Source organism: Cynocephalus volans, chromosome 2 (genome assembly GCF_027409185.1).
Source record: "Cynocephalus volans isolate mCynVol1 chromosome 2, mCynVol1.pri, whole genome shotgun sequence".
Taxonomy (NCBI): Eukaryota; Metazoa; Chordata; class Mammalia; order Dermoptera; family Cynocephalidae; genus Cynocephalus; species Cynocephalus volans.
Window position 1 is genome coordinate 216,317,056 of NC_084461.1, and position 13,496 is coordinate 216,330,551.

General features: G+C 36.1%; 1 protein-coding gene across 1 annotated transcript in view; it reads right to left on the minus strand.

Moving 5' to 3' along the window:
* Window positions 1-13,496, minus strand: part of ZPBP (zona pellucida binding protein) — a 126,863-nt gene that overhangs the window by 91,519 nt on the left and 21,848 nt on the right. Inside the window, exon 5 of the mRNA XM_063088162.1 lies at window positions 861-1,079. Within this exon, the coding sequence (XP_062944232.1) occupies window positions 861-1,079 (219 nt within the window). The remainder of the gene's footprint in view (window positions 1-860; window positions 1,080-13,496) is intronic.

Sequence of the window (13,496 nt, forward strand, 5' to 3'; positions counted from 1 at the left end):
ACCAAGATTCCATAACTCCTATGAATGCTAATAAGGAGTCCTTGAAGAGCTAAAGAAAGAGTTAGTCTATCTCTGAAAATTTGTCTCAGGGGCTGGAGAAACTCTCAATGTTTTTCTAGACGAAAGAGAAAAGTAGTAAGGAAGATAAAAGACAGTGAAAATGAGGTTGAACTTCTCTTGTCCTTTTTTTCCCTTAAAGCTCATGCCTCTCAATTATGTCTCTAAAAATTGAATCCTAGGTGGCCAAAAAAAAAGAGAGAAGGGCAAGGCAGGGAAATGGGTAAATACAATAAAACACTGACAGCAGATGAATCAAGGAAAAAGAAAAGGAAGGAAGAAAAGAAAAGAGCAAGCAATAGCATTTGAGATGGGGGGGGTCATTCCTACCGCCACTGAGACCCCTTAAATACACATGGATAGCTACTGCTAAGTGCTCATTCATAAACAGACCATTTATAAATCTAAAGTTCTTAGACATCAAGTCCAATTCTTTGTTTTCCAGAAAATATTGGGACTCCACTCTGCATTATTAGGAAAAGCAATCCATCTCATAATTAAATCCTTTTATAAATCAAATCTTTGTAGCTAAATATCATAATAGACATTCCTAATACTAAATTCCATTCCATAGTATTCTCATAGCAAGTTTTAAATTATTTGAAAGAAAATTTTTCATTAAGTGCATGAATCAGAATTTTATTTGGGGGGCTATTAGCACTAAGTCAAAGTACAGAACATAACATCTATTCAGATTTATAAAATTTATAGTCTAAAAATGCTTCTGGTAATTCACAACATGTATTTAAAATTAGTTATGTGTTCTCAGCTTGTTTTTCTTTAAAGAACTGTAATATACTTACCTGAAAATGTAAAGAACAATTCATTTTGCAAACCAGCTTTTTGCATTTTAACACGATGGCATTCAGACTTAAGCAAGAAAATTTCACATGAAAGATCAAGAACCAATTTGCTTAAAATCTGAAGCAGTTTTTTCTCAAAAGAAACATTATAGATACTATTGCAGGGAGCTGCATGATATCGAGCTGTAAATTGGTAATAATAACGAGGCTCACGATAAGCTGTAAAAAATGAACAGAGAAAGACAGAAACATAGTTTGTCAAGTAATTCAAATATATACATATATATTTAATTCAAATATATACATATTCAAGTAATTCAAATATATACATATACACAAGAAAAATCACTATTTGGGATAAATTCATAGTACATTTTTATGTACAACTATATTTATTTGTATTTAATAAATATTAACCTATCAATTACTAAATGCCAAATACTATTATAGTCACTTTATAAACAGTGACTCATTTAAATCTCTTAACATCATTTAAGACTGGTTATACTTTTATATCCATCACAAATATGGATTTAGGGAGACAAGGATTATGTCATATGCCCAAAGGCTGTGCTATCAAAACTAAAAGTCTAACATATTCATCTTTGATTTGATCATCACATATTGTACACAGGTATTGATATTCAACTCCATACCCCACAAATATGTAAATCAATTATGTTTTAATCAAAAAAAAAAAATCAGAATTTCAGCAATGTAAAAAAATAAAAGACAAACAAAAAACCCTAAGAATCTAACCTAGGAAGCCTGGTCCCAGAGCCTGTGCTCTGATCCACTATACTACACTACTCAAACTCAAGTATGATACTTCTCTAAGTTTAAATATTCACCTTAGAAGAAATTAAAATCATATAATTACCAACAATAGTCCCCCCCAAATATGTTTCTAATAAATCTACAATTCGTTATGAGATTCAGTATAACATCAGGAACTCAGGACATGTATTTTTTTTCTTGCCCATCCCAAAATCTCACTGAAATAACATAAGAAATATAAAAACATAAAGAAACACATAACAATACTAAAAATCAGAAAAGTTCACCTTCCAAGACAAGGAGCTCTGTTGCTACCTCTGTCAACCAAAGGGAGAACTTCCTGCCTGTTCATGGCTTTCACTCAGAAGAAAAGCTTCCAACTCACACTGAAGTGAATGCTACCACTATTCGCTTTCCTACATACTCAAACTAAAATTAAATGCACATATTAAGCTACTGTCAATCTCTGTATTCAGGATAGACTAGACAGCTTCTAGTTGCTGTGGAAAATTGTACCAGTTTCATTTATGAACAAGAATAAAAACCACACACTCCTAGACCCCAAATTTGGGGAAATCCAAGATCATTAAAGAGAAGTAAGAAAATGAAAAAGCAAGGGAAAAGGGCCTTAAAGAAAGCTAATATGGTTAGCATTAAAAATGTTTTTGAAAATTCTAAATATTGAAAATAAAAATTACATCCATAAAACTATTATAAAGCTGCTGCAGAAGAGGAACAATTGGAAAATATGAAGTGTCCTTGAAAAATTAAAAAATACAAAAATTAATACTGAAATTAAAAAAATTAAAGTAATAAAAACAAGGCCAAAAATCTAACTATATATTTGTAGACCAAATAATAGAATTCTCACATAGCACACAGCAAAATTAGAAACAAATTCGAACTATGAAAGCAACAGAAAATAAGGAATAGAGATCCCACATATCCAATGTTAAAATGAAAGAGTTCCATAAGAAGAGAACAGAGTGGACAGAAAAGAAGTTAATCAAGGGGCTTATGGTCAAGATGGCAGAATAGATGGTCCCCAGCATCACTCTCTCCCACAAATCAACCAATTTACAACTATTAAAAAGCAACAGCCAACCTGGGACTGCTAGAGCTCAGGGGAAGAGGAGGAGAGACCTATGGAGTACATGAAGGAGGGAGAAGCCACAATTAGAGAAAGAGAAAACTACTCCAACCATTTCAAGCCCCAGCTACTTCAAACCTGGAGCTGGTGAGTGCATAGAGCAAGAGCTGACAAAAGCCATAGTTGTGCCCTTCAGATGAAGTTGCTTGGAGGTTGCAGGGGAGAAGAGGGCCTTGGTGGCCACCAGGCCAGCAAGACCACTAACAGGGTTCCCATGGACCTACAAATGAGCAAGAAGCCACAACAACTGAAAAAAAAGGAGCCACTCAGAGACTGATGAGTCATCACAAGGGACTGGTGCATGTCCCATCCCACAGGAAGTGTTTGAAGCACTGGTGGTAGGGGAGACAGGCCCACTAGGAGAACAGGGGCATAGCAAGGACAGCTGATCTGCCGCCCAATCAGCATAGAGACTGGTCAGGAATACAAAACTTCAGGGTGTGCAGTTTGCTGAAAAGACTCAGGCCTGGACCAGAGTTTCTACACAACCTAGGTGTACCAGATCTCACAAGAGCCAGAAGTACCGATAAAGTCAACCATTAAAACCTGAGCTGCACAAACAGCCTTTCCCAGGGAATCATCAGCAAAGCAACAATTTAGCTCAACCACAGAGCTCAAGTACTGGTCCCCACAGGATGTTCCCCCATTTTAGAAGTAAGCAAAGGACAACAAATTAGTTCCAGCACAGAGTTTAAGTGGTGGGAACAACAAATAATCCAACTCAGAACTGAAACAAAAAACAAAATACCCACAGATCAGAGACAAAGTCTGATATCAACCAGTAAAGGTCTAATGCCACCAAAGAACACCTATAACACCTAGAAGGACCAGAACCCCCCTGGGCTACCAAGCCAGGGAAGGGATGTGGGTGGGGGCCCCAGCCATCCCCGACACCCCCAACCAGCCCAGCAACGACCACCAAGCCACCACAGGAAGTGCCTTGTACTCTCACAAGCCAGGGAGGTGCAGGGCTGAGGGCCTCAGCCACACACCCCCAACACTCACAACCAGCCCAGTGACAACCACTGAGTCACTGCAGGAAGTGCCCCAGGTTCCTGAGCTGGGGCAGGGGGGGCATGAGTGCTTCGACCACACCCCTCTGACAACTCCACCCAGCACAGCAATGACCAAGCCACCACTGGAAGACCCCTCATCTCCCATACAGGAATGAGGGTGGTGCCACTGACCCCAACCTTGCCCCTCTTCTTTGCTCCTTCTCCCACCCTATTTCCTTCCCCTTTGCACTTTCCCCCTCCCCTACAACTGCTCTGCAACAACATCAAAGAATGTAAAAAAATAATAATATTAAAAAATAAACTTTAAAAAAAGGGACCAAAAGGAAAAATATTCCATAATCTGAAGAAAGATTTGCATTTATCAAATTTCTGTTCAAGAAAGAAAAGTTTCATCAAATAGTAAACAATACTGAAAATAAGTGTCACATCTAGACACAAATCTTATAAATTTATCAAGTTTTTCTGATTCACAAACCAGCATATAATAAATAAATGTATATACATATACATATATCACGATTTATAATATCAAACATATATGAATACCACATTGAATAACTGAACCTGTGGGGTCAGAGCTGGAAACTGGAACAAAGCTTACAGTGTGACTGGGGACAGAGCAAGTGCCTCTCAGCCTGTGGTCTGAAAAACAGCAACTTTCTCTCTCCAGAAATCTGGCCTATTCTCAGGCTATTTACCTGAGACAGAAAGAAGTCTGCATTTAAGCCAAAATATCCCCCAAATGCTCTCAAACACTGTATCAAAAGTATCCTCTTCAGAATCTCCAGTAGTAGTACACACAAACACACAGAATAATTCAGGATCACCTTATACGCATTTAAGAGTTATCAGAGCAGGTCAGAAGTTGCTTGTAGAACTGGCCCTTGAATGGTAAACATTTGCCTTCAAGATAAAACTTTTTACCCACCTGAGGCACTAAAAACCTGTTTGCCTTCTGGTAGTCTGGAATTTTTGTAGTTGCCAGGCAGAAATGCCTACATAACTAGCTCCTGATAAACACTGAGGCTTTAATGAGTCCTTGGGCAGAAACATGGCACACAATTTACTGGATTTTCACCACTCAAGAAAGAAGCAGGCTCCATGGGATCCCACACAGGGGAAACTACAGGAAACATGTACATAGATTGCTCCAGTCCCTGCCTATGCCTTTTACCCTAGCTGATCCTATTGTGTACATTTTCACCTTAGTCATGAGCACACCTATATGCTAAGTCCCTTAATAGTAGCATATCACAAAACATGTAGGGATCCTTGTAATAGCTTACAAACTAAAATTCTTATATTAAAATAAGAAGGCTTAAAAGAAAAAAGACACTAGAAAATAACAAAAATATATCTCTAGAAAAATGAGAATCATAAAAAATGATATGAGTCAACATATTATATACTACAATTGGAAGAAAAAGTCTCTAGAATAAATGAAAATGATTAAAATCTATAGCAACTGTTCTCAAAAGTTTTGATGTAATGTTCTCTTTACAATATTAAAAACTACTAAGGATCATAAAAGAATTTTATATGAATTATACCTATCAATATGTATAGTATAAGAAAACTGAAAACCTAAAAATATTTATTAACTCATTTAAAAAATAAAAACAAAGCCATCAAACAGTAACATAAAAAGGCAGTTTTAGAAACAATATCTTTTCAAAAAGAATCAGTGAGAAGAGTGGTACTGTTTTAAAATTTGCAATATTTTGTAATGCCTAGCTTAACAAAAGTCAGCTATATTCTTATATTTGCTTCTGTATTCAATCTGATGTAATGTTTTGGTTGAATAACATAAAGAAAATATTTCCTCATACAATATGCGGTTAGAAAGAAAACATTTTGACAGCCTTTCAAAATAATTGTGGAAGCTCTTTGATGCTATGCCAAACTCAACAGGTGGGAATTTCTTAAAAATGAGAAGCCATTTCAATGAAGTGTCCATCCTCTGATCTTTGGCACTTTGAATGAGTGTTTTCTGTCCACACAGGATTTTGTAACACCATGCACAAGCCATTTGAAAACTATTGGTTTACTGACACACAAAGCCTCCAAATATTGACTGATTTCATTAAACAGTTTCAAAGAAGTACATGTGCTACCATCAAACTCAGCTATCTTAAGGTATGAGGAACCTATCAAGTTCATGGTGGCAGGTACAAGTTTTCCAAAATTCAAATTTCTGCATGAACGTCCAATATTATCATATTTAACAACTATTGCCAGTTGTTTATGATATTTAAGTCTGAAAAACCAGTTGTGCAGTCATTCTTTCCCCCCAAAATGGTGCGATATAAAAAATGTGGTTGTGTATCCAGATAACCACATAAGAACTTTTCCTGAGAGCACCATCATACTTCCTAATGCAGAAGTGCTTTGTGTTTTCCTCATGCAGACTATGAAAAGTGCTCAAGAATCAAGATTTAGTAAAATTAACAATTTTTCATGTTTCATTCCTACAGGCATTCCTAAGTGAAACTGTGGCCTTATAAATATGACATTTTATATAAAAACTGGCTTTCTCTTTAAACTGTGAATGCTTGACACCGAAGAAAACATTGGCTACTAGTACCGTTTGGTGCCACTGCCTTGTTTCTGCTAAAGCACCATTAGTTTACCGACCATAAGCATAAATATCAACACAGTAAAAAATGGCAAACAATAGCTTAGTAAAATTGTAAAATTAGTTGTCACATTACTGACCTCTGGAAAAGATCTCAAGGACTCCTAGGAGTCCACAGACCATGATTAGAGAACTACTGATCTATAAGATTCAAAGTGCTATTAGAAATTGACAAGAACACAACAACTTAGAAAAGCAGGTGAAAAATATGAATAGAAAATCTTATCAGTGAAAATAAAATAAATAAAATGATACTCAAAGATAATAGTATTAAGAAAAACACAAATTATAAGTGATATAGCATTTTACACCCAACTACATAGATAATAGAGCAATAAAAGCTATTTTGTTGTTAGAAAGGATAAACATAAGTGTATGTACATTATGAAAATTTAATAATAAAATTTAAAAAATAAACCCTCAAAATGTTAAAGAAAGAAATAAGTATAGGAAATTATAAAATAAAAACAGGTGGATATGGCCCAAGAACAAATGGAAATTGTAAAAAGTAAATTCAATACAGTCATGCTCAGCATAATGATATTTCTGTCAATGAAGTACTGTATATACAATAGCAGTCAAAGCAACAGGCTATGTATAGCCTATGTATATTGTAGGATATACCATCTAGGTTTGTGTATGTACACTCTATGATGTTCGTAAAATAACAAAATTGCCTAACAATGTATTTCTCAGAATATGTCCCCATTGTTAAGCAAAGCATGACTGTATATTGGAGATGAAAAGTAGAGCCAATAAAATGGAAAATAAATGAAATCATGAAAGTTAAAAAATAAAATGAATAGGGCCGACCCCGTGGCGCACTCGGGAGAGTGCAGCTCTGGGAGCGCAGCAGCACTCCCGCTGCGGGTTCGGATCCTATATAGGGATGGCCTGTGCACTCACTGGCTGAGCGCGGTGCGGCCGGTCACAAAAAAGACAAAAAAAATTTTTTTTAAATAAAAAACATAAAAAAATTTTTTAAAAATGAGTAGATAAGTTAAATGGCAGACATAATCTATCTAAAGAAAGATTTAGTGAAATGCACAAGTGTGCTTAAAACACACTACATTTAAAGATTTTGATATATGAAGGAAAGTATCTCAACACAATAAAGCCCATATTTGACATACCCACAGAGAACATCATCCTGAATGAGGAAGAGTTGAAAGCTCTTCCTCTAAGAACAGGGACAAGATAAGGATGCCCACTCTCACCATTCCTATTTAACACAGTACTGGAAGTTCTAGCCAGAGCAATTAGGCAAAAGAAATAAATAAAGAGCACCCCAATTGGAAAAGAGGAAGTCAACTTGTTCCTGTTTGCAGATGACATGATCTTATATACAGAAAAATCTAAAGACTCTACCAAAAAACTCTTAGAACTGATAAATGAATTCAATAAAGTTGCAGGATACAAAACACATGCATAAAAATCAGTAGCATTCCTATACACTAACAATGAACTAGCAGAAAAAACAATTAAGAAAATAATCCCATTTACAGTAGCTACCAAGAAAATAAAATACCTAGGAATAAATTTAACCAAGGAGGTGAAAGATCTCTACACTGAAACTATAAAACACTGGTGAAAGAAATTAAAGAGAACAACAATGATAAAATGGAAAGACATACAATGTTCATGGACTGGAAGAATTAGTATTGTCAAAATGACCAGACTACCCAAAGTGATCTACAGATTTAATGAAATCCCTATCAAAATACCAATGACATTCTTCACAGAAATAGAAAAAACAATCCTAAAATTCATATGGAACCACGAAAGACCCCAAACAGCCAAAACAATCCTGAGAAAAAAGAGCAAAGCTGGAGGCATTATACTACCTGATTTCAAAATATACTGCAAACGGCTGGTTGGTCAGTTCAGCTGGTTAGAGTGCAGTGTTGATAAAACCAAAGTCAAGGGTTCAGATACCTGTACTGGCCAGCTGTGAGAAAAAAAAAAATACACACACACACACGCACACAAAAAAGCTATATGAACCAAAACAGCATGGAGCTGGCATAAAAAAAGAAACATGGACCAATGGAACAGAATAAAGAACCTAGAAATAAATCCATATATTTACAGCCAACTGATCTTTGACATAGGTGATGAGAACATACAATTGGGAAAGGAAAGCCTATTCAATAAATGGTGCTGAAAAACTGTACATCCATATGCAGAAGAGTGAAACTAGAACCATATCTCTCACCATTTACCAAAATCAATTCAAAATGGATTAAAGACTTAACTGTAAGACCTGAAACTATAAAACTACTAGAAGAAAACACACGGGAAACACATTGGTCTGGGCAAAAATTTTATGGAGAAGACTTCTAAATCACAAGTGACAAAAGCAGTAATAGACAAATGAGATTAACCTCAAACTAAAATGCTTCTGCACAGCAAAAGAAGCAATCAACAAAACAAAGAGGCTACTAGAAGAATGGGAGAAAATATGTGCCAACTATACATCTGACAACAGAATAATATCCAGAATATACAAGGAACTTACACAACTCAACAGCAAAAAACAAATAATCATTAAAAAGAGGGAAAATAATTTGAACATACATTTCTCAAAAGAAGACACACGGATGTCCACCAAGTATATGAAAAAATGCTCAACATCACTAATCACCAGGGAATTACAAATCAAAAACACAATGAGATATCATCTCACCCCAATTAAAATGGCTATTACCAAAAAGACAAAACATAACAAATTGTGGCGAGGATGTGAAGGAAAGGAAGGTCATACACTGTTGTTGGAAAAATAAAATAGTAAAATAGTACATCCATTATGGAAAACTGTATGGAGATTTCTCAAAAAGCTACAAATAGAATTGCCATATGATCCAGCAATAACACTGCCAGGTATTTATCCAAAAGAAAGGAAATTAGCATACCAAAGAGATATCTGCACACCCATGTTTATTGCAGCACTATTCACAATAGCCAAGATATGAAATCAACCTAAGTGTCCCCAGACAGATGAATGTATAGAAAAAATGTAGTATATATACACAATGGAATACTACTTAACAATGAAAATAATAAAATCCTGTTATTTGGGGCAACATGGATGAGCCTGGAAGACATTATGTTACGTGAAATAAGTCAGGCACAGAAAGATAAATACCACATGATCTCACTCATATGGTAGCTAAAAATAAATAAATAAGTTGAACTTTTAGAAGCAGACAGTAGAACTATGGTTACTAGAGGCTGGGAAGGGGAGAGGGAGGAGGGATAGTGAGAGTTGGGTGATGGACACAAAATTACAGCTAGATAGAAAAAATGAATTTTTGTACTGTAGAGTAGTGCTAGGCATCTGTAATTAACAATAATTTATTGTATGTTCTCAAATGGCTAAAAGAGAGGAAATTAAATGTTATTACAAAGAAATAATAAATTTTTGTGATAATCAATTTGCTAACTACCCTGATTTGACCATTGCACGTTGTAGACATGTACAGAAATATGACTCTGTACCCCATAAATACGTACACCAATACACTTCAATTAAAAAATAAAAAAACTGGGGGCGGGGAGGGAAGAAGACACAACAATTACAATTCTTTGAAGTTGATACAACAAGTGAACAGATATGAAGTTGTTGGGAGGGAGGGGCAAAAGGGAGGAGGGAGGGAGGTTTCAGTAATGGGTGACAATAATCAACCACATTGTATATTGACAAAATAAAATAAAATTAAAAAGCCAAGAAAAAAAAAAGAAGCAAGCTGGATCCTATTTGAAGGCAAGATTAAGACAGGAGTAAGCCAGAGATCGAATTAGTCATACAGGACAGACACAGGGCATATGCACTGCCACCCACTCCCTCTGTGCCCAAAGAGGACACCAGCAACCAATTATAACTCTTATGCCAATCCCAGACACAGCCTTAGAATCCTTCTCAGCTGGCTGTTGCAGTCTTGGATTAAACAGGGGATATCCCTAAAGATGTATATGGATCAGTTTAGAATCCAACACAAATTCCCATGGGTGGGGCAAACAGGAAACAGAAGGAACTGGAGCCAGCAAGATGGGGACGGGTAGAATGTCAAGTGCATGCTCCATCTGAACAGGGCAGTAGGTACTCAGGTTCAGAAGATGTTACCCCACAGGACCTCGGGACTCATGTTACCAGATTTTTTAAGAGTAAATAAAAATCCAATTTTTATTTGGAAAAAAAATTGTTTTAAATAAATAAATAAAATAAGATAATTTTAAAAATAAAAAAACTGTGAAAGAAAAAAAGATAGGTATGGTAAATTAAGGAACTCTAATAAAAATGTTTAATTAGTGTTCCAGAAATAAAAATAAACAGAATAGTCAAAAGACCAAATTTTAGAGGTCATAAAGGAAAAGTCAACAAAATCCAATAATTCAATATTATGTAAACTACATACTCTGACAGAATGAAATAAAAATAAAAATCAACACTTAAAATCCCTCAAACATTTTCAAACAAATAAAACACTACTAAATAACAAATGGGTTAGAAATGAAATCATAGTAGATGTGGTTAAACATTTAAAAATGATAATGATAAACATATCAGAAATTGTAGAATGTAATTAAAGTCATAAAAAAAGTAAATGTATAGCCTTAACTATATTTACTAAAAAAGGAAAAATAAGCTAACTCTTCAACTCGAGTCTACATAAAGAACAACGTTAACACAAGGAAGGAAGGAAGTGAAAGAGAATGGAAAAGATGAAAGAAGGAATGAATTAGTGAAATATTTTTTCAAAAACTAATTTAGATAGAAAGGTAGTACATTCTATGAATTCATCATAAAACATATGGAAAAAAATAAAAGAATGTGCTAAACAACCAGAATAAAAAAGACATAACTACATTAAACACTATAAACATCTTCAGGTTAACAAATTTGGAGAGTTGGATTACAATTATTTCTAGAAGAATATGAATTTCTAAGGTGCATATAAGAAGAAATGGCAAGTCTAATAAAACAATGACTATTAAAAAAATAACTGTGGGAGATGAACTTCTGACATGACAGCTGCAGGAGCTCTACAAAACAGCTCCCACACAAAATTGATATAAATTATATTTAAAAACAACAATTTGAAGTCTTTGGAAATTGTCATAAGAACACAGAAAAAATAAAGAAACATTTATTTAAGAATGTCTACTATAAGTCAGTAAACAGTGAGTATCTGAACCAAGATCTCCTCCCTTCCTCCCCTCTTTCAGCTCTGCAGAGAGATAGAGACACCATTCCTGACTGGGATAGACAATAACACAGGTTCTCTCTCTCCACCAGCTCCCAGTCAGTGGACTATCTTCCAGGAGAGGCAGCATATCACCATTTCTCATCTTTGCCCAAGCTACCTGTCACTGAAGTTAAGTTGCAGTTGAGTCAGTATGGGAGGTGATGGCTCCCTTCTTCCACCTAGCACTACCTCATGAAACAGAGAGAGGCTCTAAATTGGGTATAAAAACACTGAGAATACTGGGGTTCTCATCGCCTTTACCCCAGGTCATGGCTTGAGGATTCAACATCAGGATCCTCAAGGTGAGGAGACCTAGAGTACCTGCTATTCCTCTATCAAGTTCTCGGCTCCTAAATCAGGGTATCATGGAGAAAAAAAGCAAACCATTGTCCCCTTCCTCAGGTTTGGAGGTGTGGTTCAGAGAATATTTGCAAGGAGGAAGAGGAATAGGCTGAAGAACAGAAAGCTCTGAATCTCCTCTCAAAGGAACTGACTTCACTTGCAAGAAAATGTGCACAAGTTCAACTGGGAAGAAATTCACAAATTCATTAGTTACAGGCCTAAACTATAAGCTAGCCAGAGAGCCTGAAAGAGTCAGATGGAAGAAGCCTGGGGTCAGAATAAATCTCAAACACTGACCTGGAGAACTAGCCCTTCGAGGAACCCAAATTTAATTGGATCAGTCTGTAGAGCAATTTATGTCCCAGGACATTGGGGGATTTTTTGTTTTTTTGTGTGTGTGTGTGACCGGTAAGGGATTCGTAACCCTTGGCTTGGTGTCGCCTGCACCACGCTCAGCCAGTGAGCGCACCGGCCATCCCTACATAGGATCCGAACCCGTGGCCTCAGCGCTGCCGCTGCGCTCCCAGCACCGCACTCTCCCGAGTGAGCCACAGGGTTGGCCCCTAGGACATTGTTGAAAACAATAGATCAATCAGCTGAGTGTGGTCAAGGAAAGAGACAGAGAGAGACCTGCCAAAACTGCTATGGGTACACTCAAGCTACACCTTCCAAGGACAAACATCAGAGTCTTCACACTGTAGAGGGTTGGGGAGTGAACTTCATTGAAATAATCCAGCCAGTTGCTAAACAAACAAACAAGAAATAATTAAAACAAGCTTGGCTGGTGAGGAGGGGGAGGACCTGTACCCAGAGTTGCTACAATATATTATCTAAAATGTCCACTTCTCTTCCCATGTCTTGGGAGAGATGTGAACATTCAGATCCAGTAAGCTCAAAGGGCCCCAAATAGATTCAACCCCAAAAAGGTCCTCTCAGAGGCACATTACAGTCAAACTGTCAAAAGTCAAAGACAAAGACAGAATTCTAAAACCAGCAAGGGAAAAGCATCAAGACACAAATGAGGGAATCCCCGCTAGACCAACAGTAGACTTCTCAGCTGAAATATTATAGGCCAGGAAAGAATGAAATGATATATTCAAAGGGCTGAATGAAAAAACTGCCAGACAAGAATATTATACCCATCAAAATTATCCTTCAGAAAAGAAATAAAGATTTAACCAGATAAGCAAAAACTGAGGGAATTCATCACCACTAGACCAGAAACATGTTTAATATACAACTCACTGGTAAAACAGATACAGATAAACTAATCAGAAAGAGAAGGAAATCAAACCTTATCAGTACAAAAAACCAATAAACCAAAAAGATAAACAAGAGAGAAAGAAACAGAGAATATACCAAAAAGAATTTTTTTGTTGTTAATGATAGGAGTAAGTCCTCACCTATCAATAACAACATTGAATGTAAATGAATTAAATTTCCCAATTAAAAGAAAAATCAGTAGCATTC